The sequence below is a fragment of the Neoarius graeffei genome, chromosome 19 (assembly GCF_027579695.1).
Source record: "Neoarius graeffei isolate fNeoGra1 chromosome 19, fNeoGra1.pri, whole genome shotgun sequence".
NCBI classification, from domain to species: domain Eukaryota; kingdom Metazoa; phylum Chordata; class Actinopteri; order Siluriformes; family Ariidae; genus Neoarius; species Neoarius graeffei.
In genome coordinates, this window is record NC_083587.1 from 8044074 (window position 1) to 8057512 (window position 13439).

General features: G+C 42.0%; 1 protein-coding gene across 3 annotated transcripts in view; it reads left to right on the plus strand.

Moving 5' to 3' along the window:
• The window catches only part of LOC132867689 (zinc finger protein 345-like), a 46797-nt gene that overhangs the window by 14036 nt on the left and 19322 nt on the right, over positions 1–13439 (plus strand). For 2 of the 3 annotated variants that reach the window (XM_060900700.1, XM_060900699.1), the window contains exons 2-3: positions 332–503; positions 4091–4362. In XM_060900700.1, the coding sequence (XP_060756683.1) occupies positions 344–503; positions 4091–4362 (432 nt within the window). In that variant the 5' untranslated portion in view covers positions 332–343. The remainder of the gene's footprint in view (positions 1–331; positions 504–4090; positions 4363–13439) is intronic. The other variant, XM_060900701.1, reaches the window with a different exon arrangement.

Here is a 13439-nt window from a genome sequence, read left to right on the forward strand (position 1 = left end):
GTAGGTCAAAGATGCTGGCAGCGGCTGTACAGTCAGTATGATCTAATTTTATATTAATTAAATTATTAGAACAAACTTTGAGTACTTCTACTTTTTTGTATAGCTCGGGGAACAGGCACAGTCTCAATGTAATGAAACCTGTGTGATGACTCTGTGCAGGTAGCAGACAGACAGTTTAGCCTGTCTGTCTGCTCCCTGGCCTTGGCTCTGGATTGTCGTGGATTAACTAGGCCTGTTCTGAGACTATGAGCTATGCTGCAAGAAATGAGAGCAGCATCTTCCCGAGTGGGATGGATACCGTCCTGCCCTAACAGATTTGTTTGATTTTTAGCTGTGTGAGGACATGAAAACAGAGACATCCATGGATGGAGAGACCTCAGAAGCCTGTGTGAAGAAAGAGGAGACGCTGGAGCTGAATATCTACAGCTATGGAGACAATCTTGACAACCCACCTGAAGGTCTCTCCATTAAAGTGGAAGATCCTGACGATAAAGACTATCTCTGTAAGACATTAGGCCACTCTGGCGCTCAGTAACACTCGCTGTTTATTCTACCCTGCACACTATCTGGTGCACTAAAAGTGCAATATAGTACATTTGGCATGTAGCCTCAGTCTCTCTTATAATTTTAATCAACAATTTGACATTGAAATTTAGATTTTTTATTGATTAAAGTATGAACTTTGTTTATAGAGCATGTAACATGGTAGCGAGGAGTGAGAGAAACTTTGTTTGTTTATTTATTTAAAATACTTTAGTCGTTATAAACCGAGGATGTTAAGCTGAACAAAAAAAGCATGGAATATCACACAATGGGTGTGTATTAAAAAAATCTATGCTGCATGGTTTTATTTTCATATCACAGCATGGCCCAAAATGTATGATTCCCCTCAAACCATAGTGATTTGCTTGTTATTGCAATTTTGAATTTATTAATGAATGACACATTCAGTATTTAATTTGTTTCTGTTTACATTTAATGTTGCAGAATGTCTGTCATTCTCTCCAGCCAGTCCTGTGTTTTATTCTGAGACAAAAAAAAATGTGGGATGTCGTGTGACTGAGAAACCAGAAAGCACAAAGTCCTCTGTCCTGAAGACTCTTCCATCTTGGGAAACTTACTGACTGATACCTGGGTCTCCTTCCATAAATGTTAAATAAATGTGTTGTAACGTATTCACCACATTAGAAGATTATAGTTTTTTTCCCCTCTTTCTTCCACCCATTTGTCGTCCAGTGTGGTCACCTGCTAGTATCCACCCACTAGCCAGGTCTCTCTAACCATGTGAGTGAAGGCTAACACGTACTTCCTCCAAGACATGTAAAGCCATCAAACTCCTCTTTTTCAATTGCAGCTCATGCTGTGTCACATGATGGCAAAACGCACCTGGAGGACAGTGCTATGTGCTCTGTTCCCCACATGCATAAGCTCGCAGAAGATCCCAACCAGCTGTGATTTAATAGGGGACAGAGAGTATGCCCCTCATTATGCCTCTGGAATGGAATATTCAATAAGAGACAGTGGGTGTGAGAGACAGGAGTCCAAATATATGGTTTTCGGGGCATCACAGTGGCGCAGCTCCGGGGTCCTGGATTCGATTTTAAGCTCGGGTTGCTGTCTGTGTGAAGTTTTGCAAGTTCTCCTCCCCGTTGGACTATTTATTTATTTACTTTCTTACTGTGTGGACAGAAGAAGAAGAAACTTTTTGTCACATGCACATTTCAAGCACAGTGAAATTCATCCTCTGCATTGAACCCATCTGAAGCAGTGAACACACGTGCGCACGCACACACCCAGAGCAGTGGGCAGCCACACCAGAGCACCCGGGGAGCAGTCAGGGGTCAGGTACCATGCTCAAGGGCACCTCAGCCCAAGGCCGCCCCACGTTAACCTAACTGCATGTCTTTGGATTGTGGGGGAAACCAGAGCACCCGGAGGAAACCCACGCAGACACAGGGAGAACATGCAAACTCCACACAGAAAAGCCCTCACCGGCCGCTGGGTTCGAACCCAGAACCTTCTTGCTGTGAGGCAACCATGCTAACCACTACTCCACCGTGCCACAGTTAATTTTGTTTGTACCTGCATGTGCTTTTCATAACAAATTTGGGAAATTCTGTTCTCCAGAAGATAAGCAAACAAGTAGCTGAATTTAAAACAACCCTGACCAGGCAAGTTCTAAGAGAATACTGTAAATACGTCATGCAGTGCCACAGTCATGTTAATGAACATTCGTTTTATTTTGCCCTGCAAGCTTCGTATCTGACCATTTGTTTACTCCCACAAGGAAGTAAAAAAAAACCCTCATACTCGTATCCAGTGCTGGCACAAAATATGGAAATGCCTAGGAAAAGATCGATTTTGCATACTTAGTCTGTGCAAATGACATCAGAATCTGCACTGAAGGCAACTGAAATACATTGTGAAGATACAGAGACACCTTTTAACCACACTTTTATACTTTACCCATGAAAATACTAGCAGTTGTGGCCATCGTTGTGTGATAAACATCATAAAAATATTGGAAATAGTATCTCTTTTTGTTTAGTTTAGCCCCAAAAACCACCTTAATCACTCCTTGTTGGGCAATCCTACCATGATATGCTAATTATTCCACAGGTGAAAACCATTAACTCAATCATGTGGTCTCTACAAAGAATTCATTAGAAAAAGTATTTATCCTCTGACTACAGCCAGGCAACAGGCAGAAATGGCATCAGAGAGAGAAACTACAGAAGAGCAGCGTATGAGGATGAAAGTTTTGCGGGAGGAGTGTCATTCATAATGAGCCATAGCAAAGAAACTGCATGTGACCCACAGTGCTGTCTGGAAATGCCTCAAGCATCACCAGAAGACTGGGAACTTCAAGAACATTTCAGGCAGAGGAAGGAAGAAAAAGTTGACTAAAGCTGATGTCCAGTACCTCAAGACTACATCCCTACGAGAGAGGAAGAAATCCAGCAAGGAACTGGCACAGGACCTCCAAGATGCTACAGGCAAGGATGTCTCCCCACACCTGGTTAGGAAGATGCTCTCAGCAGAAGGCCTCAAAGGTCATGTGTCAGTGCGCAAAACTTTTGTTGAGAGGTGGAAATAAGCAGAAGAGACTTAACTGGGCAAAAATTCACAGGAGTTGGACTTCTGAGCAGTGGAAAAGGGTCATGTTCTCAGATGAGAAGAAATTTAGAATTATTTGGCAACGCTATGCAACAGTAAGTCAGGTGCAGAAAGGGAGAAAGATACAAGGCAAACTGTATTTCTCCCACAGTAAAACATGGTGGAGGGGTCCTGCAAGTATGGGGGGCCATCACCTACAATGGAGTTGGTCATCTCTACAAAATAGATGGGACCCTCACTGCTGACAAGTACAGACAAATCCTTATCCATCATGCTGTGCCTTCTGGAAGAGCTCTCATTGGCAACAACTTTATCTTCCAGCAAGATAATGACCCAAAACACACAGCTGGGATGGTTAAACAGTATTTACAAAACAAAGAACAAGATGGCAGCTTGGCAATTCTTGATTGGCCAGCCCAAAGTCCTGACATGAATATAATTGAGCAAGTCTGGAACTACATGGAGCAAGAGAAGGTGAAAAGGGCTCCTTCAAACCCGCCACAGCTCGGGGAAGTGTTGCAAGACATATGGAGATCAATTCCACTTGATTTTATTCATAAACTTTATGATAGCATGCCTGATCGTGTCAGTGCACTTCAGTGTCAAGGGGTTCCATACCAAATATTGATAATATTTTAGAATGATTTACTCTGGTTACTTGTAACTGTTTATGATGAAAATGTTTAGTTTATTAAGAGAACTTGAGAACAAAAGGTCAAATTGTGGTGTTTTGCCATTTTGGTAGGTGTTTCCATATTTTTTGCCAATACTGGTACTTTGTTGTGTCCTGTTTGATCCCAGTCCTGATGGACACCTCTAGTCTCAACCAGATGCTTAGTGAACCTTACTGGCAAGCTTTCTTAGGATAATCTTTATACAGTACTAATGTACTGTATATGGTCTTGGATGGAACACACAGATTGCACACACATTTGGGCCTCATTTCTTCCTGTTGTGTTTTCTCTACTCCTAGACTGTGAAGTTTGCAAAACCTTCTTCCTCAACAAATGCGAGGTTCATGGACCACCCCTCTTCATCCCTGATACTCCTGTTCCCATGGGAGTCCCTGACCGAGCCAGACAAACCCTTCCTCCTGGGCTAGAAATCCAGAAGTCCAGTATTCCTGATGCAGGCCTGGGAGTGTTTAATAAGGGGGAGACTGTTCCAGTAGGTGCACACTTCGGCCCCTGCCAGGGAGAGCTGGTGAACCGAGAGGAAGCCAAGAACAGTGGAGACTCCTTGGTTGTGAGTTTGTCATAAATTTTATTATAAAGATTGTATATTTTTATGTAACAAAATATGATGACGAGATGAAGGTAGCTCCAATTAATATCAATTTCTTCTTGCAGATGATATGTGGAGTAGTGGTGTAAATTGCAAGTTTGAGCACAATGCGGTCCGACATCGGTTCTTTTAGCCAGTGTGGTGGAACTTGCCTGTTAATAAAAATACTAGTAACACCTCAGTGCTCAAGTTGTCTGTGTCTATGCGTCAGCCCTGTGATGACCTGGCGACTTGTCCAGGGTGTACCCCGCCTTTCGCCCGTAGTCAGCTGGGATAGGCTCCAGCTCGCCTGCGACCCTGTAGAACAGGATAAAGCGGCTAGAGATGATGAGATGAGACAGTATATACCCGGTGTGCTGTGAGACAAAGTGAAGTGTGCTGTGGAATTTTGAGCAACCCCATGCATTTTCATGCAGTCTCATGAAATAATATTTTTTTAAAATACAACAATGACTGTACTTTTTCATTAAAAATGTTTGTAGGTAGTCACTTTTTTTTTTTAATCTAAATGGCCTTTAATTCCATTTTGAAAATAAATTTGGCTCCAGGGAGGAAGATTATTATTGTAGCGACCAGAAAAGGCAGTCGCTTTAGTTGTTGCCAGTTCCACGGAGCCTTGCCAGAGTGCAAAGGCTTATGGGGCTGTTAATGTTAAAGCTTGGAGAACATTAGGGGCTAAATAGCAATGATCCACCTTGACCAAGACTCCTGCAGTAATTGACCACCTCTGTCCAGTATTTCTGATAGGCATGTATCTTGTAGTAAAATAAAACATCTAGAACCATGTTATGTATAGAGCATAGGATGTCACATAAGTCAATCAGTCCCTATCCCAGTCCACCATCCCACCCTGCCTGAAGTCCTCTACCATCTTCCATTGCCAAAAAAAGACCATTAGCAGCCTGAATGACCACTGACCAGTGGCACTTACTCCTGTCATCATGAAGTGCTTTGAGCAACTGGTTCAGACTTGCATCATCTCAAGTCCCCCACCCATGTTAGACACCAGTATACTTGTAGAGCTAATGGGTCTACAGAGGACGCCATAGCAACAACTCTCCACGCTGCCCTCACTCACCTTGAGCAGCAGGAGAGCTATGCTAGACTGTTCTTTGTGGACTTTAGCTCAGCATTCAACACCATTCTCCCTCACAGACTGGTGTCCAACCTGACAGACCTGGGACTGTCTTAATCCATCTGCCTCTGGATAAAGGACTTCCTGTCTGATTGCCTCAGCAATGGCTCCCCACTCTTCACCCTCTAGTCAAGTCAAGTTTATTTGTATAGCGCTTTTAACAATAGACATTGTCGCAAAGCAGCTTTTACAGAATTTGAATGACTTGAAACATGAGCTAATTTTATCCCTAATCTATCCCCAATGAGCAAACCTGTGGCAACGGTGGCAAGGAAAAACTCCCTCAGACGACATGAGAGAGAAACCTCGAGAGGAACCAGACTCAAAAGGGAATCCATCCTCATTTGGGTGATGAGAGACAATGTGATTCTAACATTTTTAACATGAAATCAGTTTTGTTGATGTTTTAACTCTTCATTGATGGAAACTTGAGTGCAAAACTGTTCATGACAACTGCAGTCCTAAAGTTAGCAAGTCAGCTGTAGTCCTCAGCCATAAAAGCATTACTGTAAGTGTCCAGAGCATCTGCCAAGTGTGACTTTCAACTGTCCATATGGGGCCATCCTCCACAGGAGCGATGTGATGAGACTCCAACCAGATGTAGGGCATCAGAATGGATCAGGCAGGTCTGCGGAGCAGAAGAGGTCAGGATTGCCATGTAACTCAGAGGGACAGATGGGGGGAGAGAAAGGGAGAAAATGCAGGTTGTTGGGTATGCCCAATGTCACCTGATGCGTAGGAACAGTATACATTTTGCACTGAGTACAAGCAGGGACTCCGGCAACTAACTATGACGGCATAACTAAAAGGGGAGAGCCAGAAGGTAGCACAGGCATGAGGGAGCCCTGGGACATAAAGCAGCAGCCACTACAGGATCAACAAACTCGAGCGAGCAAGTGAGTGGGGAACTGACAGCATCCATACATCCCAGTTTACCAAAACACTCTGTCTGAGGACCCTCCAGATTTACACCTTTACCTCATAAACACTATTAACAAAAGGCTTGACTAAACATATGTTTTCAGCCTAGACTTAAATGCTGAGACTGTGTCTGATTCCCAAACATTACTTGGAAGGCTGTTCCATAACCGTGGAGCTTTGTAAGAAAAGGCTCTGCCCCCTGATGTAGCCTTCACTATACGAGGTACCAGCAGATAGCCTGCACCTTTTGATCTAAGTAGGCGTGGTGGGTCATAGAGGAGCAGAAGTTCACTCAGGTACTGTGGCGCAAGACCATTCAGTGCTTTCAATGTCAAGAATAGTATTTTACAATCAATGTGAAATTTGATTGGGAGCCAATGCAGTGTGGATAAGACAGGGGTGATGGGGTCATATTTTCTAGCTCTAGGAAGGACTCTTGCTGCTGCATTTTGAACTAACTGGAGCTTGTTTATGCACTTATTGGATCATCCAGACAGTAAGGCATTACAATAATCCAACCTGGAGGTAACAAAAGCATGAACTAATTTTTCTGCGTCGTGTAGTGACATTGAATTTCTTCTCTTAGAAATATTTCTGAGATGAAAGAAAGCGAACCGGGTAATGTTATTGATGTGAGTTTTGAATGAAAGTCCAGGGTCATTAATCACTCTGAGGTCTTTTACTGCTGCACGTGAAGAAACAGAAAGGCCATCCAGAGTTACTGTGGAATCGGAAAACTTACTTCTAGCTGCATGTGGTCCGAGTCCAAGTACTTCAGTCTTGTCAGAGTTAAGCAGAAGGAAGTTAATAAGCATCCAGTGTCTAATGTCCTCACATTCCTCAGTTCTGTTAAGCTGGTGTCTCTCATCTGGTTTTGCAGAAACATACAACTATGTGTCATCAGCATAACAGTGGAAACTAATATCATGTTTATGAATATCACCCAGAGGTTTTATATATATATATATATATATATATATATATATATATATATATATATATATATATATATATCTCAGAGCTTTACATTAACTTTTTGCTCACCGGCCACTGTGGCTAGTGGTTTTCCTGAGTCACTAGCCATTCAGCCTTTTCACTAGCCACAATTTTGTTGCCAGGAAATCGCAGTTTTTTTCTTCACCATGATATAAAGTTCGGAAGATCTAGATTTAATTATGAATGGCAGCGTATAATGTATCTGTACAGTAGCACTCAAGTATTCAGTGCTGTTAAGGTAGCTCCCTCTATGAAAACATGGAACCAATTCAGACAAAAATATAAGCAGAGTATTCTGTTTATTGAACTCAAATTCAAGCCCCTTTCAATATGAAATCGTATATGAAAAATAACATTCAGTACAACTGAACTGATTCTAATATTAAAAGTCCAGTTCAAAACATTTATCATTGAAAAACATTTGATGCTTTGATATGCAAGTATTATGTGTATTATCAAGTATTATGTATATTATGTATTATCTATTAAGTGTGTGTGTGTGAACATGTGTAGAGAGAGACATTAAATGTCCTCATTACATTCATCATCAGATGAGTCTGAATGGTCCATGAAAAATGGTCTTCGTGACCTGAGGCTTCCAGCAGGTCATAAGTTGATAGCTGGGGCGAGATCAACTTCTTTCCAATCGCGTGAACGTTTCTAAACGGCAGCTCCATCCTCTCCAGCTCAGCCGGCTTCATGACAGCCAGGGACTGAAAGCAACGCTGTCCTGTAGTGAACCAGCCGTCTTTGCCGGTTTTGATGTTCTAGTACCGATGTGTGCATTTGACTTTTCGTGGTCCTTTATAGTTTCGAGTTTAAAATTACTGGTGCCTGTCTTTGCTAGACTTTCTACAGTCTTCGCAGTACATGGTATTTTCGGTTTTGCTATGAACGAGCCAATCTGGGTGGCACGGTGGTGTAGTGGTTGGCGCTGTCGCCTCACAGCAAGAAGGTCCGGGTTCAAGCCCCGTGGCCGGCGAGGGCCTTTCTGTGCGGAGTTTGCATGTTCTCCCCGTGTCCGCGTGGGTTTCCTCCGGGTGCTCCGGTTTCCCCCACAGTCCAAAGACATGCAGGTTAGGTTAACTGGTGACTCTAAATTGACCGTAGGTGTGAATGTGAGTGTGAATGGTTGTCTGTGTCTATGTGTCAGCCCTGTGATGACCTGGCGACTTGTCCAGGGTGTACCCCGCCTTTCGCCCGTAGTCAGCTGGGATAGGCTCCAGCTTGCCTGCGACCGTGTAGAACAGGATAAAGTGGCTAGAGATGATGAGAAGATCTCTTGTGTGCTGTGTAATTCACTCCTCTCATTTAAATATGGCGAACATTTTTCGGCGCACGCTTTGCGCATCACGGACCTCGGCTGTGCTCACTCTAGGACCCAAATTGTTTTAGCGAAAAGTGCTAAAGACTCAAATTTTTCTTTAGCAATTTGCAATTTTGCTTAGCAAGAAATGCTAAAAGAACAATTTTCTTTTTAGCAAAGTAATTTTTTTAGCAAGATATGTTATACTTCTAAATGTTTCTTGCACTGACATAATATTGAAAAATGAATTGTTATTGTAGTTTGTTGGTGAATCCTCTTATTTTGATCATTTCATCAACTGTATATATGTAATGAAATTGTGTGTTTAATTTTAACCCACTTAATCTGGTTTACGGAGTCCATATTTTTCATTATAATCATATCTAACATCTGGTGTGATGTGCTTTGCATTCTTTGCTATCTATGCACCTTTTCGCCCTTAGTCACCCTTTGTAGTATGCTGACTGGCCTGTGTGGGTATGAGTGTGTGTATAATTGGGATCCGTGTGTGTGTTTAGGGGGAGGGGGGTGTCTTTATGGGTAGGATGAAGGGAGCTCAGGGAGTTAAAATCAATGGTTGTTTCTTATAAATTAATCTCATAACCCAAATATAATGATATTCACCATTAATTTCTCAAATGAAACAATTGCAGTCAAAACTTTGAACCATGTGCGTCAAAACGCTCTGAAAACAAGGTACACTTGGTCGATATATCCTGGTTCATCTGTGAGTTCTTCCAAAGTTTTGTCAGGGTTGATATTATGTAGAAAATACGTCTTTAGAATGGTTATATCGTGTTTTTATCCCTAACTGAGAAAGCTAACAGAATATTCTAATATGTTCTCACTTTTTAGATAAGTTTTTGTCATACGTAAAGTCGGATAATTTTAAACAAACCTCGCTATAATCTTGTTCACTAATGAGCGAGAATTGCCGACATTATCAGCGCAACTCGGAAATTGATCATTTTATATGTAAGGTCCGATGCTATGGGAAGACGTAATTTGCGGTCAACCAATAAGAAGCTTCGAAACTCGTGGGCGTTGGTTATAAATCAAAACATCGAAGGTGGACACGAAAGGCAGGGCCTGAATTTCATTTTTCAGAATGGGGGGGAATTCCCCCCTCAGTGACTCAAATGGGGGGGATTTACACAGTTTGGGGGGGATTTATACAGTTTGTGGGGAACGCTACTTGTGGGCTTAAATAGCTTAGGTCTTACCTTCTGCCACTACTCAGATTGAAGATCTCTACAGTATGTAACCTTTTGTCACCATTTGAAGTATCCTTTTTAGTAGACTTTTCATTTTGATATCTCCAAATTTGGATAGCATTGTCAGACAAAGGCCGGGTGGATAAATGCAAGTATTATTCCCACCAGCCGTCTAAGATATGGACTGTTCAGTTTCGGGTGGAGGGTAGAAAACCACCACAAAATGAAAGGGATCCTTTACAGCATGACATTGCTGACTGACTGTATTATGCCATCAAACACCAATAGCCTTTTTCTAGCAGTGCGAGTAAGGCTCTAGGAAGAGTTTGGAAGGTTGTGTGCCTTTTAGTTAAGCTAATTTTACAACCTCCTTAGTGTTGCTTTACACAGCTGCTTCTTCCTCATCTTCATGCACTATTCTTTAAGTGTCACTGCTTTGTTTAATTATAAAAAAAAGAAAAAAAAATCAGTCTGTTCTTAATAGCACTCAATGAATTTATTGACACAACAAGTCTAACTTAAAATCTAACTTAAACCAGTCTGCTGACTTTTCAGGATTCTCTTAACTGTTTGTATTATTTGTCTCTTCTTTTAGTTACCATCTCTTTAATCAGTGACCTTTGCTTTTTCCTTTTATAACATTTTTATATCGGCTTTTTTATCAGCTTTTATATCATTTTTCTATTCTCATGTTTGATCTGATCATCCCTGTCCTCTGTTTAATGTCTACAATTAAAATAAGAAAACACTATCAAACTGTTCTTAATACTGAATGAATTTACAAACTTTTTCAGTCCACATATAGAACGTTAACATGACAACAGTCTTTGTTGACTTTTCAGGATTCTCTTGTACCATATAGCCCTGTCTCCTGTGTCATATGCCATCTTTAATTAAAAAAAAATCAAATTGTTCTCAACACTGAACAATTCATCTTTGCTGAGTGCAGGATTCTTGTACATATGTAGTCTTTCCTACTCTTTCTCCTAGTGGTCATCCCTTTTGTCAGCATCAGTGTCCTTTGCTTTTTCTTGTAAATACTTTTTTCTTATAGCCATGCTCTGATCTAATCCCCTTCGCAACGTCGATGTTAACGTTAGCTGTCTCGTCCTGTGTATTCTCAACGATATCACTCACACTGCTATTACCACCATCGGATTCAGGAGTTTTCCTCTTAGCAGGGGAAACTTCTGCCACTGCACTTGTACATTTTAGCCAGCGGTCCAGGTTTGTTTTACAGCTAAAGTCCGAGAGAGGAAGAGTGCGTGCGCTGTGTGTGTGTGTGTGTGTGTGTGTGTGTGTGTGTGTGTGTGTGTGTGAGAGAACTGTCTGTGTCTGATGTGTTTTTTTTTTTCCTGAGTAGGCTACAGGGGGAGAGGGGGGCCAGTCAGTAAAAGAACGGTTCAATTCAAGTAACCTTGAGAACAGAAGGTAGTCGCGCATTCACACTGATCCATTATTAGATTGACGTTGTCAGGCAATGCAGTAATGTGTGCGGGAATCTCTTGCATTGGAATCGTTAAAGGTGTGGGAATTTAAAAAAATATATATATATATGCGCGATACCCGCAATCCCGCGCCCAAATTCAGGCCCTGAAAGGTACTGTTTATCTTGAGGAATCGCAATTGTTTGATGGATTTTGCTTAAACTTTAAATGACTTTCGCATAAAATGCGAATACAGATGATTTTCTTTTCGCAAATTGGAATAAAACTTCGCAATTTGCGGACATGCGAGCGGCTAGCGTGAGCCCAGCTCGGTGATTTTAAAATGCTGCTCCGGCCCTGCTCATTTCTGCCCCTTTTTTCCTGAGCAGCAGGGTTTGAAACTCCAGCTATATGCTGCCACACAGTGCGCTTGTCAGTCGTCAGCAACTTTGTTGCTTTGTTCATTAACCGCAGATTACCATATCATTTGATTTTATCTGAGACGTTAACGAACGTTCTAAACAATTCTAACATGTCAGAATGTTTACGCAGGTGCTCACGGGAGGTATAGGCGCGTAATATTACATTGCAATGTGTTTATTATATCAGATGCCTTCAGAGAAAACTACAATTAAAATATATTGTCATACCACAGAATAAACCACCCGCCAAAGTGGCTAGTGAGACTAAAGTTGTTACCCGCCAAAGCCGAATTTTACCCGCATTTGGCGGGTGCTAATGTAGAGCCCTGAGATATTAAAAATGCAGTATGTCTAGAAAAATCACCATTTGCATCAGCATACTGATAGCGATCAGTTAAATAAGAGCTGAGCCAGGAGAGGGCCGTTCCCTTAACTCCCACAACATTTTCTAGTCTATCCAGAAGAATGGAATGATCAATGGTATTAAATGCTGCACTAAGGTCAAGCAACACAAGCAGCGAGACACAGCCCTGATCAGATGCCAACAGTAGGTCGTTTACTACTTTAACCAGAGCGGTCTCTTTGCGATGATGAGGTCTAAATCCTGACTGATACATTTCATGGATGTTATTCCTATGTAAATATGAGCATAACTGCTGTGCCACGGCTTTATCTAGGATTAAACAAGTTGTTCTTCTACGCTTACAACTGCACCCTGCTCGCTCCCGTAATGGCATCATATTTGCGGATGATACTACCATAGTGGGGCTCATCTCTGGGGGGAAGGAGTCTGCTTATCAGCACAAGGTTGAGCAGCTGTCTGGGTGGTGCTGAGTCAACAAACCTGGTCCTCAACCACCAAAACCAAGGAGCTGATCATAGACTTCAGGAAAAAGAAAACGGACTTTCAGCCTATTCTCATCAGTGCGCAATATGTGGAGAGGATCCTGGACTTCTGGTTCCTTGGGGTGCACATAGAGGAGGAGCTGACCTGGAGCTCTCATGCCACACAAGTGATAAAGAACACACTTTACTTCCTGATGATCCTCAGGATGAACGACCTCCCTCAAAAACTGCTTGTGTCCTTCTATTGTTGCTCCATAGAGAACATACTTACATACATACTGCATCAGTGTGTGGTTTGTCAGCTGCACAGGAGCAGAGAGAAAAGTTCTCCAGAGGGTTGTCACCACCACCCAGATGATCATCGGTTGCCCTCTTCCCTGCCTGGAAGAGCTTTACGGTTCCTGCTGCCTCAAAAGAACCCTCAGTATATTAAAAGATCTGTCCCACCCCAGAAATTCTCTGTTTGAACTGCTGCCCTTGGGCAGGCAGTTCAGGTCAATTAAGAAATGGACAAATAGACCCCTTGCACATGACGTTATGCATCACGTGATAATTGACCCCCAGGTGAAAAGACACCAGTTTTCGTGTAAGCAAGGCTTAACCAGTCTTAAATATGGTTCATTTTTGCGCTGTTTTTGGTTGTTCCAATCATTTAAATCGAGGAAAAAATAAAATATCTTACCATTTCCCTGCTATGAAGAAAAATGTTAACAAAGAGAAGCAAATGCTTCAAGAACAATGAAGAAATGAGTGGTTAAAGAGAATACAGCG